The sequence below is a fragment of the Cryptotermes secundus genome, unplaced genomic scaffold (genome assembly GCF_002891405.2).
Source record: "Cryptotermes secundus unplaced genomic scaffold, Csec_1.0 scaffold344, whole genome shotgun sequence".
Classification (NCBI taxonomy): Eukaryota; Metazoa; Arthropoda; class Insecta; order Blattodea; family Kalotermitidae; genus Cryptotermes; species Cryptotermes secundus.
Genome location: NW_019742446.1, coordinates 1,925,605 through 1,944,694, shown reverse-complemented (window position 1 = coordinate 1,944,694; position 19,090 = coordinate 1,925,605). Strand labels below are relative to the sequence as shown.

The 19,090-nt window shown below is 38.0% G+C and overlaps 1 protein-coding gene across 3 annotated transcripts in view; it reads right to left on the bottom strand.

The window, feature by feature from the left end:
- Positions 1-19,090, bottom strand: part of LOC111873178 (prestin) — a 120,349-nt gene that overhangs the window by 30,301 nt on the left and 70,958 nt on the right. For 2 of the 3 annotated variants that reach the window (XM_023867676.2, XM_023867677.2), the window contains one exon: positions 15,220-17,270. In XM_023867676.2, coding sequence (XP_023723444.1) covers positions 17,155-17,270 — 116 coding nt within the window. In that variant the 3' untranslated portion in view covers positions 15,220-17,154. Of the gene's footprint in view, positions 1-5,654; positions 5,847-15,219; positions 17,271-19,090 lie in introns of those variants that run through there. The other variant, XM_033754993.1, reaches the window with a different exon arrangement.

Below are 19,090 nucleotides of genomic sequence, written 5' to 3'. Positions count from 1 at the left end.
CCAGAAGACTGCTTTCTTCATTTGTGTACATGTCATTATTCGGCGTCAAGGTAAAAAATTCAAGGAAGCTCTGTCATCTATCGACAAAGGACATACTTAGACTGTGGTATTGGGGAGAGATGCCATAAAACACTAAGGTGTAAGAGACGAAAAATTCATACTTTATTATTATTAATCTCGTAATAATACTTGAGTCGCATTCCGTTAAATACAAACTCCGTGGCCTGTAGTTCGCAAGCGAACTATACCGACCGAGCGACCCCCGCTTGTCGACGAAGTTAGTGCCAACTTTTGCGGATAGAGGGTGTAACGTGGTCAGCGCAACGGATCCCCATGGCCGTTAATCTCGGTTTTCTAGACCGGAGCAGCTATTTCCTTGAAATAGCTCTCTAATTATCCTCACGAGGCTGAGTGGACCCCGTTCCAAACCCACTTCTCAGAAAATCTGGTAGCGCCTCCTGCGTCTTCGTAACTCCGTTATCCGCAGCCAAGCTCTCAACAACGCCATGTTTGTGTGAAAAATTTCCCGTGATGCATCTCTGTTAGATTCGTGCAGCTTCTGGGCATTCGCCCAATAGGTGCTAGGTCATGGTATTCGTCTCGCAACTGAATTATGAAAGCTGTGAAACACAGAACCTACATAAAATGGTAAAGTTATCCGTGTAACAGGCCGCGAAGGCCCATAGGGTTGTGAAACGTCGAGGCTCCCACATTTTTTAGACCATCGGTTCACACATGGCGGTGAGGTTTTCAACTTTACGCGCCGAAAGCCCTATACGTCCCCAGGAAGTGTCCTGGTATTCATTTCTGTTAGAGGTTGGGCCAATCCCAGGGCTATAGTGTGGCTGGAAGGATTAGGCCGATTGAAAAATCCAATGACCTCATCGGGAATCGAACCTCCGACCTTCCGCCGTGTAGCTTAGTGCCTCAGCCAACTATGCTACCGTGTGCCATATATTTATCAGATTTGAGGGCTATATTATCAGATTTCTCTAATCGCGAAAATCCCAAGAATGTAAAGCTCTCGAATACCGACCTAATTTTTATTTCATTCAATTCTATATCTCAGTGACCGATAGAGTATGTATTATAATAGAATAAGCACCGCATTTACTCCAATGTATTCGAGAAATAATGAGAATGTAAACAGAGAATGACTTCTACGTCAGTACTGTGGAGAGGGAGTAAGTTCTGATACATTCTGTCGTAGTAATTCGATATCCTTGAGATGAAGGGATGTTAGATCAAGGAGAGATTGAGATCCCTTCCGAGAAAGTCTCAGCCACAACTTGGCCGAAGAGAGACAGAAAGTTGACCACCCAGCGGACTGGGGGCTAATCGAGTTTCGAGTTGGCAGACTGAGTCTGCATCGTGTGGAGATACTTTCAGGACGAAAAGCGCCTCAACGTGGTCACAGAAATACGTGCATCAGAATAACATTGCAACAGCTCTGTAAACATGTTCCAACACGCAACAATAGATGAGACTGTGTTTTCTATGTTGTCCGCGCCGAGCAGCGGTGGAATAATAGGGTTATGTAACCAGAAAATTTTTCCGGGTATGTTCTCATTTTGTGTCCATGGCTTATCAACGTAAAGTGTCATGCGCCCCGGTGTCATAGAGCTACTTTCTTGTACAATAATATGCAAGAAGATAGGACCTTTTACTTTTCGTACACCTTTTCAATAGATGATAATGTGCTCTACGTGCAAAGGGAGAAGAAAGTTGAAAGTAACTGCAATTTGAACAATGAACTGAAATCCTGTATACGCTACGTGGGAGCCGCGAGATCTCCCATATAAACAGGCGCTGTACTTTATTTCATGCTACATGCACACTCTTCATTCATCGACGGTTCTACAGCCTTTTGTTGGGTCCTGGCTCCTTCTTCGATTCCGTAATCTTTTTTTTACACAGGCGGTAGGACTCCGTGGACGGGGTGATCAGCCCGTCGTAAGGCCGCTACCTACACATAGTACGAGTAGAACACAGAATAAACAGACACACGCAGAGACATCAATGCTTTAAGTGAGATTCGAAAACACGATCCCAGCGTTCGAGCGAGCGAAGACAGTTCATGCCTTAGATCTCACGGCCACGGCGATCGCCATAGGTACACTCCTACCGAGGATAAGCACCATAAGGCACCCAGAAATATCAAATATAACAACCATTTATGGTAAGGAATTGCTATTTTGAAGAGTAACATACCATAATGTTACATGTTCCTTTATTTACTGTGTGCACATGTGCTTGTATGTGTGTGTGTGTGTATGTCTAGTTCTGTTTCATATCTATGTTAAATGTCCGAAAGATTGAACGAGCATGAACTTGTTGCAGAAAATGCCGCAAGAAACGCTAAAAATATCTTATGACATATGGGAGTCCGAAAAAGAGAACTGTAAGTTTCACTCGATGCTTACGAGTAAAAGTAAATTCACACAAAACCTACTTTCTGACCATCAAGAAACTAAAGAGAGGAGAGTATCTTTTTTAAATTGTTACAAAATGAATCCATTGTTAAAATACGCAGGAACCACAGGATGCTTAGTGTTACGTTCACAGATAATATTAGTATTTTCTGCACCGAAACTGAAAAATGGAAATGAACAAGCTTACTTCTATTATTCTGACCCATAAAAGAAACATTAGACAAATGCTGAGTTACGTATACCCAAAATCGTGGTCATTTAAGCAGCTTCGGGCCGTAAATTATGCAATGGAAAATAATAAATGCGTTTCATTGTTGCCTTCGGAAACGAAAACGCGACAGCTAAATTTGTAATATTGGTCACGAAATGTATAGAAAATGCCTCATTAAAATGTTCGAGAATAAAATAAAGGAGAAAAACAGTTTCATTTTAATTCTCCAAAACCATATCAAATTTTTAATATTTAATGTGCATGCATTTCTGAAGCTAGAGTATTCATATTCACCACACACACACTTGCCTGTGATGACAGAACCTTTAAATGCCCAGAATGCAATCCGTCTAGCAAGACGAACAGTAAGGATATAGAGACGGAGGTCCAAAAGCAATTATTTCGTATTCAGGAGTGATAAAAATGTGAAAATCTGCCAAAATCTTAAGATTATTTCCTCAAAAATCGAAATATTTCTCATAATATGAGCATGAGAATTTTGTTGAATTTTTAATTGTAGACAAAAGACGCCTAAATATGTTGACAGTCAACTTACCTTTTAACCGTGTCACAGACAAGAGAAAGAAAATCAACAAATGCTTGTATCAGTACGCCTAAACATATTTCTAGAGTGGAAATTCAATTTCTAAACCATGATATTGACTAGTTATGAGGTATGTGACTCAATTTTCATTTTCATTACCTTCTGTAGATTTCAGAAGGAAATTTAAGTGGATCAGTCTGTTGAGTTTCAGCACCCAGTGACCTACTCAACGGTGGCAGATTTCATAAACGAATTTTACGTACGCTCTATCCATTTGTTCCATCTTTTTGGCTCCTACAAATTAAATTCCATTAAGAACATCAAACAGGAAGGCTCATACCTTATATTTTAAAATCGTGAAGTATTTAAAATCTAAATATAATATTCACACAAATATACCGCTTTGGGTTTTCAATTTACTTAAAAGTTTTAAATAATTTTAAAGTGTCTCTCGCTAATACGCTGAAAAAAGAATCTTTCTGGGAGAGGTAACATTATTGTTTTACATATTTTAAGAGCTTAACGAACGAATTTAAATAAAGAAATCTCTCCTATGCCTTCTGGACAGAACATAATTATAAACATTTAAAAATAAGATAAATGGAAAATACTCGTACATGGACCGAAGAGAAACGAGTTATTTCGAACAGCTTTATCAGTATTATTAACATGGTTAAATAGAGGTTGGCCCTATGAACTAGATACATAATTCAGATGTTATAAAAATAATCACACATCAAATTTTTACGAACTTTGAGTACCGACAGAGAACAAGGATATAGTTAAAAACAGACCATAAATATGCTGCGAAAATATGACATGGATTGAACCAACTGAAGTTGGGTTCAATGGTTTCTATTGCAACTGTCGAAATCTTCTGGTCCTACTACCAGAGCGAAAAATCATCAAGAAACTACTCAACTGCTGAGACGGTTTTGTGTGCATTATTTTCACTTGGTTTGGAAACCAAATGATATTTAATTAAGAACAAAACTAAGAATTTTCAACTCTAATATGAAATCAGTTCTAATATATGGACGTAAGACATGGCGGGTCACCCAGGAAATATGTAAAAAAAATTATAAAAGTTTGTAAATCGATGACCAATTACAATAGCAGATGATGAACTATGGAAACAGACAAATGAAATAAACGACGAAAGCAGTCTTCTGGGATTTTGCACCGTGTATATGTGGTGTTAACCGACGTTTCGGAGGAACGTATCGCCTCCATCTTCAGGGTAGAAGAAAAAATATAAGCAATCTGCAAGCGAAGAGACCGTGAGAACCGGTAAAAGCCTCAAATCTTGCAAATGAAATAAAAATAACTGAAGAGATAACCAGACGTAAACGGAACTGGATCGGCCATACTCTTCGAAAGGGAAATGCAACTGAGAAGGGGGCTCTGGAGTGGAACCCACAAGGACAAATGAAAAGAGGAAAACCAAAGAGGAAATGGCAGAGAAGAACACGACAGGAAGCCTTGGCTGCTGGGAAGGCATGTGGAGAAATTAAACAACTCAGCAAGAACAGTGTAAGAAGGCGACACTTTGTTAATGCCCTATGCTCCAGTGGGAGCTAAAGGATGATGATGATGACTTTAATTTGAATTCAGGTTAAATATGTAGGTATAATTCTGAAACAACTTATACTTAAACTGAATGTCAGAACAACGGCCGAAAGCCATACAATGCATTGATATAGACCTTAATCATATTTAACTACCTGAATTTACACTGTAATGAGAATCCTATATTTAAACCGTTAAGAATCCGCCCAGAAATTAATCGAGCTGAAAACAATTTAACACAGAACCTCGGTACAATTTTATCGTATCAGGAATGGATTGATCAATGTTGATGAAACGAAACTGCCTTTTGTTCACTTGACCAACCTGTATTTTCGTTTGCTGTTAACGTTAGCAACCCGCCACAGATATTCAGCAAAATCTGCCTCCTGTCAGCAAAGTCAGGGGACGAATATCCGGTGTGACTGCATTGAATGTTTGAGAATGAATTTACGCTGATTGGATTCTGCTGTTGTGCAGATCTTTTTCCTCGGAGATAATTCCAGGCTGCTGTAGCTACAATTACGTTGGACTGAGCTTCGCTACGATGTGGAATGGTGAGAAACGTATCGATTCTTTGCACACAACGCAATATAATATTCTGCATATAAAGTAACAACGCGATGGCTCGGTAGGTGTCTAGTCACACGGAAATTACCTCACCTTCTGTGACAGAGAGAAGCTTCACGAAATCACCAGATATTTTCTTGCGTGTTTCCGATATCCGGGAACTCTTTATACAGTAAAAAACTAAGTAAAGGCATATTATAGATTGTACGTAACCTGAAAAGTACTTGCTGTGGAAACGGTTCACAGAGCAATTCTGTATTGATAACAGAGACTCAGAACACTTTGGATAATGCCGAGGTAAGTTCAGCATGAAGCATAACTGTGTAGTTACCTGCTAACGGTTAGAGGCTGGAGGTGGTAAGTTGGAACTCTCACAGGAGACAGCACACGCACTGGGATTGACGGGCAACCCTGCCTTATGCGAGGTCCAGGTTCCACAGGCCCTGTGGGTAGCACATGGTAAGGACCTCATTCCCAGGGATACGTGGCGGGTAGGCAGGACTCGTTAGCCATGGTAAGTAACCTGTCAGAGGAAAGGAAAAGCTGAATAAAAACCTTGGTCTTCCAAGATTTGGGGTTTTGCAGCAGGCTGGTATCCTGCCAAAGGAAGAAATAGTTACTCTTAGCCCTCAAAAATGTTTCATGTTTGAGGACGGAACGGGCTAACAAGCTCAACCCTTGAAGGTGGTGGTGGTGATGATGATGATGGTCAGGGAAAAAAGGAGAGGGAGATTAGAAACGAATGGGGGAGGTGCGTTACGAGAGCGTGTTGATAGTAGAGAACCATCAGACGCCTAACATCGTGTTGAAGTTTACAGTAGCTGACAAGTCGTTCTCCGAACACACAGTACTGTAGAGACACTAGTGACTTCCTACATTTCAAGTCTCTCTGACCAAATCGAACCTTGGCATAGGACGTTACGTTCCGATCTAATATACAATGTGACAAGGAAGTTGAAGGATCGACGACGCTGGAAGCCGTTACCAGACAACGATCGGTGAAGACACATCAGACTGATAAGACTTAGTGCGTGCTGTAATGAACTGCTGAATGTGTGTATTAGTGGCAGTGCTATAGTTACTCGTAGTTACGATCTGTAAGTGTTGAATAATACCAATTACCAACTCAAACCCCGTCTGTAGTCACTTCTTATAAGTGGCAATATACTTTTAGACCCCTACGTACATTTCGAGATATCTAAGTACTGTCTGAGACACCTAGATGCAACGATGTAACATCAGTAATTTTTTCTAGCTCGTGAAATCCCACGTATACACATCCGTGGGGTTGGTTATGCAATGTATAGGGTTGCGGTAGACAAAATGTTACACTGGTTAACCCTTTGGACTTATACTTTATATCGTTTTTTAACAAGCGTACATCAATCGTTGCTGTTCTTGCTGTGTTCTCTGGATTTTGTGTAGAAAGATCTACTGTCCGTCCAAATTACAGTCTATGAACAGGTGCAAATATTCAGACCCCACAGAAAATATAACACAACCCATTCATCTTTCGCATATGGAAGTTAGAAAAGAGTATAATCGGCGATGGAATTGAGAATGATAACGCCAAGAAATTGGCGCAGCAACATGGCGACCCAAAAGTCCTGTTCCATTCATCCATTGATGAATTCACGAAAATGGAGACTTTTGGGTCGTCATGTACAGAGTTGCGAGATAAATATCAGGAGTTGTACAGGCAATGACGCACAGAAACAAAAACGATTAATGTGTAAGCGTGGAAGTTGACACTAGTATAGCTGTAACTTACGAAGAAGGTCCTCTATTACACACTCGGTAGAGCTTCTGGGATGGTGGGTCCATCCATCGCAAGACCAACACTACAGACTACATCAATTTTATATAAAGAAGTGGACTTGATTTTAATCCATGAACTCAATATCTGACCATCTGAAAACACGCAACGCTCGCTGGGAACACACACAACCAATATGCACTATCAGAGACACGCATGTGACAATACGCACTCGGAGCTCAGCTGCACCCAGCAAGCTGAAGGGGCGAACGGACAGCAGGTGGCATAATGAGAACTCCCCCGAAACCACCATGTATCATCATTAATCTTCACTTAACCCGAAACCGCAAGCTGCCACGCTTCCACGTATCGGTAGCGTGAGTGAAATTTAATAAAAGGGCCGCGCCACAGCTCAAGCGGTTAGTCGCTGGCTTCCCACCGTGGCGGCCCGGCTTCGATCCCAGGTCTGGTCAAGTGGGATTTGTGGTGGACAAAGTGGCGCTGGGGCAGGTATTCTCCAAGTACTTCGGTTTCCCCTGCCAATATTCATTCAACCAATTGCTCCACAATCACCCTCACCTATCATCTGGGGCTGGTACAATAGGCCAGAAGTGGCCGCGGTACAAGGGACTTAGTCCCACCCCACTAGCATTAAAAACAATTAATAGGGGCTACTGTAAATTCCTATTCTCAAGTGCTTTAATGGTCGTGAAAGTAAATCAGTGGTTTATTTCAAAACTGAGCGGTAAGGGAAATGTTTTGAAGCAACCAAAACTGTTATGCGGGAAATGTGGGGGCGAAGACCCATAATGAACTTCGTAATACGCAGAGCTCACCTTTCGTTGTTAAAAAGGTAAAGTTACCCCTGTGCTTAACTAATTAAGCACTACGCCATAAAAACGTACAGTGGAGTGAATGTATAAGCCCACGTTTCCTCGACCTTGGCACTAGTTGGAGGTGAGCGGTCAGCTTCACGCCAAGGCAGCTTTAACCCCGGTACTCGGATAAAGGCTGGGTGGGCCCCAGAGCCGGTCTGGACGACATGGAGAAATGAAAATTCTTGACCCTAACAGGACTCGAACTCCGATCCCTCGCTCAACCAGCCCATAGCCAGTTGCTATACCGACTACGCTATCACGGCTACCACCTAGCGCTGCTGCCGCAGTCAAATTGAGAAGAGAATTGACATGGATAAAGGATGGGACAACGTACTAGTTATGCATGCCGAACCGTGTTCATAAATCCTATTGCAAACAGGCCACATGGAAAACAGAAAAAATTGAAACATAAGGTTAAACTGGATTTTTAGAAACGTCTTGGATTATAGCTTGAATCAAATTCACTCATAATTTTGTTTGATGGTGAGATTCTATATTGACATTGTTGCAAATCTGTAACTCAGACATGTGGGTTATCAAAATCGCACTATTTTTAATCTGTACTCCCTATATTTTAGGAGAAGGTGAGCTTGTAATATTGTCATGTCCGTACCGACAGGCTGTTAATCAGTCTAGATCCAACTGACAGATTTTCACGAAACTTGGTATGATCACCGTGTTAAAGGCCTATAAGTTACTCTTTAGTCTCCTCCAATTGTACTGACACGCAAATTTCTGACAATGGAGCAACGCTGGCCCTTTGAAATTCTGTGTGGCAAGAAAGCTCCAGTGAATTTGGAACAAAAATAAATAACATAGCATCCAAGCTAAACTATAATTAGTTTCAACTTTGCTGGTGACAATCACTCCAGCCAAAAATGTGAAATTCATTTCGGAGATAGACCAAAAGTACCCATCATGTATCTACAAATTATGTATCATTTTATTCAGCTAGCAGCTACAAACGTGGCCTGCTTGTAGAAATGATATGCAGAAATGCATAACTAAATTACAAAACCTTTAAATTATAATTCTTGCTAGCCTTTCCATACAGACTAATGAATTAAAGCAATTAGTTCTGGGAAGAACTAATTGCCTATGAGTACTTTCCTTCCATTATAATTTGATTATTTGATATGATATATAGAAGGAAAACTTCAGTATGTATGCAGAATGAAATTGATAAAACAATATAATTTGGGAGGCTTCAGTGTTGGTATTACTGATGGGAGTTATTTGCGAAGTACACCATTCAGGTGGCCTCAGATGGCATGATATGCATACCAAGTTTCATGAAGATAGGTTCAGGCATTCGGGTAATAATAAGGTTATTACTTCGCCAATCTGATTTATGATATTTGCCGTTGAGAGCAACTCAGATGGCATGACACATGCATACTAGGTTTCCTGACGATCGGTTCAGTAATTTGAGTAATATTAAAGGTATTACATCAACAGTTTGAGAGGCTATAGGGGTGATACTATCGATGAGAAGTATTTATGATGTACACCACTGAGATGGTCTCAGGTGGCACTATATGATTACCAAATTTCATGAAGATTGGTAGAGACGTTCAAACATTATTAAGGATTTCCCTCAGCAATTTCAAAGGCTATGATATTGGTATTACTGGTGGGAGGGATTTATAAAGCAAGCCACTGAACCAGACTTAGATTGCATGCTATACATATGAAGATCGGTTCAGGCATTTATGTAACATTACTGTTATTATCGCAACAATCTGAGAGGCTTTAGTGTTGTCATTCGTACCAGCGTTCAAGCAATATTAAGGTTCTGCCTCGGAAATATGAAAGGCTATATAATAGTGGTATTACTGATGTGAGAGAATTATGAATTATGTCGTTGAGATGGAATCAGGTGCCGTAATATGCATATCTAGTTTCATAAAAGGGTGGTTCAGCTGCTCGAAAGTTAATGGGGGGGATACATACACAGACGCACACACACACAGAAAGCATGATTATCTTATAAACCTACTTTATTTTTTCAAAATAAGGGAAGTAGGCTAAAAATTTGGTCCGTACCTCATAGGAAACACATTGTCTTCACATCAAAAACCATCCTGTTAATGCTGTCTAGGTCTCTGACATTAAGGAAGGAACACAAACTGAGGGTGTTTGAGAACTGGGTGTTGAGGAAATATTTGGACTGATGAGAGATGAAGTGACAGGAGGTTGGAGAAAACTGAATAATGAGGAGCTTCATAACTTATAATCTTCTCCAAGTATAATTAGAATGATCAAGTCAAGTAGGGTGAGATGGGTAGGGAATGTAGCACGTATGGGGAAGAAGAGGAACCATATAGAATTTTGGTGGGAAAGTCACACTAGTAAGACCTAGATGTAGATTGGAGGAAAATCTTAAAATGAATCTTAGAGAGATAGGATGGGGTCGTATGGACTGGATTGATCTGGCTCAGGACAGGAACCAGTGTAGGGTTCTTGTGAACTTGGTAATAAACTTTCATGTTCCATAAACTGTTGGGAAATTTTTAATAGCTGTGGAACTAGTGACTTCTCAAGCTCAGTTCCATGGAATTAGTATTTATTTGCTTCTGAAGCAACTTGCTGGTGAGTTGAGAAAAGAAAAATATTTATGTACACTGATGCAGCAGTAAAGAGGTCTGTGCTCTTATTATACATGCTTATTTTCACTAGCAGGGAAGAGTTCATACTTCTTAAAGCTGTTATCAACTGACCTCCACATAAAGACTTCTTATAATTTCCTGTTTAATCAGTATAATAAACTGAGAACTATATCTTCTGCCCACAACTTTTAACTTCTGACATCCTGGGTGAGCACCACTGGTCTGTATTAGCAGACACAGAGGGACTAAGTACTTTAATTACAGCACCTATAATAATAGAAATCTGTAATACTGTTAATTCCTGCTACAACTTACAGTAATAACTAGCACCATTAACATGAAAAATTCAGAGATACATTGTGTAGATATGATCTCACAAAGAACGAAGAGCAGAAACAATAAACACTATGACATGAGATTATCTTATGGCTTATATAAAGCAACTAACTAAACTCTTGTATGACTCTGTTTTTATATTCATATACTGTAGTGGCTATATGTAATTTATATACAATAAAAGGAACTGCTCAAATAATTAATTCCTTTCAACAGAAGACTGTAGACAGTTCTAGAAACAATAAATAATATCTTCCACAGGTCACGGAGGTCCTCGAGTAGAGGGGACAAAGAACAAAATAATATAAGTAAACGGCTGGGTTCAAGAATTTCAAATAGGTTTCTTCATGGTTTTGTTGTTCCCAGGAAGTGGACCACTTGGATGCTTTATACAAGTACTTGTACTTAAGGTTTTGAATGGCTAAGATTTTGTTTCAGTAATATTTCATGTTAGAGAAAAGTGGCTGCTTAAAAATTTAAAAAAATTTCCCAATAGGAACATATGAACATGAACACAAACTATGTCTAGCAGCTGGCTATTTTGGCATTATCGTAATGATGTAAATTGGAATTTAAGACCACATGAAACAACAGATTTTGAGGACTCTAATTTTAAACTACACTAGTTCAAGGAAAGTCAATGAGATGAAATCTTTAAATATTACAGTTTTGAATTTATTACATTGATCATTTTATTTCGTATCAAAAGTAATTTCTATGTATAAATGCAAAGAAATAAATTAACATATATTTTTCCAGCCATTTCTGAATTATAATTTTCAGACTTCAAAATGATTATCCTAGTTACCATGTTAACCCTGAGATAATTTCTCATTGCTCTATCCCATACAATAGTCAGTTAAAATTCCTGGAATTATAGTGTAGACTTGTAATCAATCAGGAAACATTTAAGTACCATAAGAAGTGCAGTGTTAAATAATCAGAAACGCAAGTGAAAATTTATTCAGATTGATAATAAGAAAATACTGATGGACTGCAATGACTTCATCAATCCACAAAAACCACTGTAGTGCCAGTGAACAGAGGGACAGCCAACCAGAAGTATGTGGGGGGGGGGACTATCAGTATTACATATTGATTTCTGACAAGAATAAAAGAGACTACACTGCATGAACTGGGAGTACTTCAGTACTCAACAACATCATAGATCTTCAATGATCTATGTCAGTAAGACATACACATACGTCCAGCAATACAACGCACACAGCCACATGAGAATGACACATCATAAGACACAGTATATACACAATTAAAACGTAAGAAGAACGACTCCCGTGGCAGATGAATGGTGTTACACATGAGTTTGATATACGACATGTAAGATGATAGATCTTAAGAAGTTTTAATATATAAATTGTATTATTGAACAACGATGAACACACACATTTTATATCATTTTATAAATGGATACTTGATGGCAGGCAGTGCAATGTTTTAACGTGATTGATACACCTGAGGATGGCAGAATGATGCCGAAACATATAGTGTGAAGTGACAAGTGAAACTGTATGCACTATACACATTATGGATACGAACCAGTGCAACAGGAGGATAAAATAAAACACTAAAATCAACATCAGTAAGGCTTATGAAATGTTTACAACCCAAAAATCTGCTTACTGTTGACATGTTATAGCCAAATTCACGCGGTTACTTTCTTATACAGCTGAAAGACTGGACCAGAACACTTTACTCAGAATTAAGATCCCCTCCTTATTGGGACACATGACTGGCTATTATGTGGTAAAATGCAAAATGAATATATATCTTCATTATGGTGTTGGGATTAGAATGAACAAAGTAATTCTGAAAAAAACTTTTGGCAGTAATAAAGCTGTAATGTGTGATGGGGACCAAGAAGTATCATCATATTCAGTATTAGAGTTTATGAATAAAATTCAAAGAAGTATCAGGGGAAATGATAAACATGGGAGACAGATCGAGAAAAGCAAGAGAAGCAGGCACCTGAACCAATGGTGTTATACATATGAGATTTAGATTGTTTTGCATTTACAAGGAACAAATTCTTTACCCACAGAATGGTATCAGAATAGAAGAGAAAATGTAGGACTTTTATACCAGAGTCATAAACGTAAAATTCATGAATACACAAACAAGGTATGAAAAAGTCTGTAGAATGGTGTTCTGATGACAATATTCCATAACATCATAACAGCAGATGGAAGATGATCACAAATTCCATGCAGATGGAGGTTTAGGCTTCTTTTTGGTGGTATGCGAGACACTGATCTGCTGATGTGGCTTACAAACAATTCTGTATTTCAGCATCCTGTTGCAAATCTTTCAACAAACCTCTATGTATTCACAGTCAGTCTATAATGCAACAATTGTTTATTTACCATTTAACACTTAACACAACATGTTTTGGCCATAGATGGACATCTTCAGGTGTTTTAATGCATCCAAACTCTTACACTATTCTGAAGTGTGCTAAAACCGCGTGTTGCAGTCCACTTAAAAATAATATAATAATTACTTAAAATCCATTAAAGTTTTCTATTAAAATTTTTTGTAAAATCCTATTCCACCTCATAAGGGGTGTCATCCACGTGTTTAGAGTTATGTGATTATTATTAAGCGGCCTCCGTTGTCTAGGGGTAACGTTCCCACCTCGTGACTCAAGGTACATGGGTTCAAACTCGGCGGAGGTTGTGGAATTTTTAAAGGCGGAAAAATTCAGGGAACAAGTCCTCCAGGAGGGACTTCAAGACGTGGGTCCAATGTCGTAGCTTTACGGCACGTGAAAGAACCTCATGTCTCCAAAGGAGGCCACTGAGCAAAATTACAGACGTTTCCCGCCCAACAGTAGTCTCTAACCCCTCTGGTAGATGGGGGAAGCATTATAGATACTGCTCAGCTAGTAGAGGCCGATCTCGCTGGCTGGGGCGGGACTGATGGTAAGATATAGATGGTAGGATATAGAGACTGGTAGAATATCATAGAGGGAAGCACAATGGACCAAGACAGGTCTAAGTGCATGGGGAAACCCACCCTCTCCAATAACTAACTACGTGATTATTACAGAAAGTTTGTTTCTGCAGTTTGTTTTTCTGTTCATTAGCCCGTTGTCTTTGCTACGTCTGCTATCTGCAATATGCCTCCTGTTTGTGTGTTGTTCCCTCTAGCAGTGTGTGGTGTTGTATTCGCTAGTGCTCCTTTAATGGATTTTAAGTAATTATTATGTTATTTTTAAATGGACTGCAACACTTGGCTTTAGCACACTTCAGAACAGTGTAACAGTTGGAAGCATTAAAACACCTGAAGATGGCCATCTATGGCCGAAACAGGTTGTGTTTAGTGTTAAATGGTAAATAAACAATTGTTGCATTATTGACAGACTGTGGATACATAGACGTTTGCTTGCAAACAAATTTGGTCAGGATCCTTAATATACTCGTTGAAACATCAAATTTCTCTTCTGGTAACATTAATGACTTTAAACACCTTCACTGTAAAGAACTAAAAGTATTCAATGCAATTTTAACACTTTGCAGACCGGCGATTTAAATATTTAAATCACCCTGGGGACCTGCATTTTTATACCTACTACCCTAACTTCTGCACTGTTCACTTTAAAAATTAATATAAAATCTCCTAATTAATTTTATGAACTAAAATTTTTGGAGAACACTTATCAATGCTGCTAGAAGTGCTTGAGGATGTGATATTTCTGGAAACACTCCCCTTTGTGAAGTGGCATTACACACTTGCAAATGTAGACAGTCATAGTCTTTTTTGTGAACTGCACAAACATGGCATTGCCTAGAAGGATACTTCCCCTTGGAATGTTCACTCTTCACAATTTTCACGAGGGTATGTTTCCGCATATCACCCGAGAGTCGCCCAGGGGTGTCCACATGAGGCATGTGTGGGGTGGGAGTTGATGGCCTAGGTCGCACTAAGTCTGTCTGACTCTTGTTCTTTCGCCACCATCTGGTCTGTAGCCCAAACCTTTGCCACATTCATCAGAAATGCTTTGTATTTCAATTTCGAATCAGGGTTTAGATTTTTTTTCTTTTTTAGATTTTTTGTTGTCCCCACAATGTTACTATGCGCAATGTTATTACCTGCATTATTGTCGGAGCAACTGTCACTTTTACTGTCTGTGGCCACAATTCTTTGTTCTCCCCTGTCACTGCCGCTCTCTGAATCACCATTACTATGCGTTTCACACACAAGCCAGGTCAGCTAGGTCTTTGGAGGAAAATTTGTCCTTGATCCATTCTCCCCACTAGCTACTGGCTGATACACACAGCTTGAAGAAGGCAAAGCATTTTCCATTATAGTCGGTTAAGTAAACAGCGAGGTCAAGTTACTGGCTGCTAACTAAACATTCCAGAGTCTTATCACGCATCTGCAGGTGGCTGCGTGCACTGTAGGTGGTGCCAGAGCGATGTATAGCGTGTTGCAACTTATCGTGTTCTAAAAGCCAGTTAACAGGTGAACGGTCCGCCATGTTTAAAAGCAAAAAACCTTTTAAAGGGTGTGTGGTCCGCAAAGTGTTAACATTAACTGCCTTACACTATTGTGATGTATAACATCACTGTCAGGAGACTGTTCTGAAAAATCGCATCTAATTTTATCATCATATTTACCTTCACCTCTAAAACTTTTCCTTCAAAAATGTTCACCAAAACTAACCAAATCAAACTACTGGGTAAATTTTTCCCCAACAGCAACACTAGACATAGCAAGGAAGGACTGGTGAGAGTAGCAACAACTGATAGTCACTGCTTACTATATATGACAAGGTCACTTGCATGTTGAAATTGTAGCAAAGGACGCACCTTTCACAGAGTACATATAATTTGTAGAGGTACACAACGATTTTATGGACTATTTTAGTAATTTCTGCAGACTGAAATAAAGTATAAACTTTCAAAAATCCTACTGACATATTCTACCCTGACTGAAGTACTCATGTCACTGTTGTTTCTGCCATTCTGCTTCATGTCAATCTAGGTATAAATCCACTTCACACAATACTGATACATACACCAAACATCTGCACACAACTACAAAATGTTGGAATTATTCAGAAGAACTAAAATGTTGAGGAAAAAAGGACTGAAATAATGCCATCATAAACTACATTACATAAAACAGTCCCCTGCTAATTATAGAAAATCATATTTCTGAGTACATAATCCAATTTACATCTACTATGTTATGCTAAATAAGTAAATAAGTAAAATACCTTTTTAAGTCACTGCCATAAAAACAAACCTGCCTGCGTAATTTAAAATCCAAACAGTATTACTTCAATTAAACATAACATTGCAAAGAGATATTGTATTAAAATATCTGCACTTCCATAAACAAGGAAACATTTTCTTTGAAAAACATCAGCCTACATTGTAAGAAATTTATTGCTTGAGAAATATGGATTCCTCTAAATTGCAAATACTTCAGGATTTTTATTTTATTCTAGTAGACATTATGAAATGCAAGTATGAACCGGCTCTCACTGCCAAGGTCCAAGACATTAATCCTTGCAGACTACTCAAGTTCATATCACAGTTTGAATTTCACTTTAGAAAAATACTGCTAAAAGAACTTATGACAAATGTTGTGAATTCTAATGATCTAAAACATTCATGAACTACTAATAATAAATAACAAAATATGTAAATTAAAAATACTGTATGAAACATTTAAATCTGTCTTAATTTTAACGACATTTCTTATCTGTAGTTTAATTTTTAATTTTCTAACAGTTTTTAACCAATGGATAAATTACAGTTTCTAGGAAATTCAAAAGCCATTTTCAAACCATAAAGAAATCATATTGCTAGTAATGGATTCCTTTGCAATAACAAACTATAAACTGCAGAAACACTCCCAAGAAGTTAGCAAAAAGATTTCTTAAAAATATGATTAAATTTGTATTGCACAGCATGTTAACTTGACAAAGCATACAAGTACTCGGCCACTTCTATTCATGATATTATGCCAAGATTTCCAAGCTAAATTTTGTTGTAATAAAAATGATGTAAAATGTTTGTAAGTCGACAGAACTTCCATCAGATTTTAAGTATTTTATGATGCTAAAATATTATCACAAAGAACTGCCTAAAGTATAAAATACAATATGGCAAAAAATGGTACACATCTGAAGTACCCACAATTTTCACAGCTCTGCATTAAGGACACAGAACTCACTTCCCATACTTTTAATTCACTAAATAACAATGAAGAAGTGCATTACTCTCAGGATTTCTCTAACTGTAGTGCATACAGTGCTGCATCATGAACTGATGGAAACAACTGTGAATCAGGAAAATCTTCAAAGAAGTCACAATGAAGCATTCTTTCATAAACAGTCGCTAAAAGAAAGAGAAAAGAATTAGTGATTTTTTTTTTATCAAAGAAAGAATTACATTGGTTTGTTTGTCATGGTCTGGATCCTGATACATTGGACAGATCCTAAGCTCTTCTTGATGTGGTGTATGACACAAACTCTGTCCTAAGTGCAACAATTTACTGTAGTTCTTTTGTCTTCTTTTCTTCTACACTACATGTTTCGGCCATAAATGGCTATCATCAGGTGTATTTCTCTCACGTAACTGTTATACTGCACGTAGTTTAAAATTTAAAAATACCAGCTTTCTTAATTGTTCATTTCTCTGTTGTTAATAGGTCCTGATATCTCAGAATCCCCTTGTTGATATTTGTCAGATATGTATAAATTCTCTGTTAATTTACATACGTCAATTTGATTTTTGAATTTTGGTATTTTTAAAATCTTCAATTTAAATTTAAAAATTTTTAAATTTTGAAATTTAAAATTCAAAATTCAAAATCTTCTTGATATGGTGATGATGAGGAAGTCTCAGCATGGTGATAATTAAAGTGGTTGGGGTAGAGATGGAATTGAGTATAGTCTACTTCAATGTTAAAACAGACCATGGCATGTTTCTGCCCTACAATCCTGAAATTTATCAGAAGAGGGTAAGAAAAAGCTAGAGAAAATCAGAGTCAGGGTATCTGAGATGTGAACCGGTCATCCTCTTCAGATGTAGATGAAACATTTTATTTTTAGTTTATTTTACACAGTAAAACCTCTAAGTGTTGGCAGCTGTGCTTCCACTCAATTCCATTCAAATTAAGCAAGTGTCTAAATTATATTTTTGTGTCTAAAGTGACAACATATTTAACTACTCTCTCATGTTCCTTTTGCAATGATGTTAAGGTTTCTGAAACTTTGTATTTTGTTTCTGACCCATAACTACTAGATAAACCACATATTTAACATCAAATCAAGGAATCTCAAGTGAGTGTGAATGTGAAGATAATATTTCTACTTATAAATTTTAATGATCAATCAATACCAAAAACACAAACAAACTAACTAACTAAACAGGTCTATGGTAAATTCAGTTATAAGTGAACACACCATTTAGTGCTATCCATGGATAGCAAAGAAACAGGAAGAAGGGTATCTTGTAGGGACATACAAGGAACAAAAAATATGAGAGATTTTCATTTTTATAGACTGACACACAAAATCAAACATCTCTCTGGCTGGGCAATACAGGAAGCTTAATGTATATACAAAGCCATGGCAAGAAATGCAAGAAGGTAGACATGATACAGGACAGACAGTCATGATAGAGGGTTGGTCAGGTGAAAATTAACAAGATTTTGCTGCTTCTCTAAATGTGCTGTCAACAATAACAAACAGCCAAAATATATGTACATAATAAGCATAATACATAATAAGTAATATGGCGGCCATCGATGTAGTCGTTGATTGTGTCTCTCGATATTTGGATCAAAATACTGGTGAAAGTGAATTAAATTGTTGTGCAAATTGTAATAAATTGAATGACTATTTAAAAATGGTTACAATGGAGTTAAAATCAGCACAGCAAGTAATCAAGATTTTGCAAGAGGAAAGAGTGTCAGTTGACGTTCATAACCCCAAAATTCAATATAACGTATTGTCAAAGACGGGTCAGGACATCGAAGCATACCGTATGAAGTTGGGAATGAAAAATGTAAAAAATGTAAATATAAATAGTGATAATTCAAAAAGGGTGAAACATAAAATAAGAATACTAGGTGATAGCCATGCACGTGGACTGGCAACTGAGTTGAAGCATAGGTTAAATCAAGAATTTGAGATACAAGGGGTAATAAAACC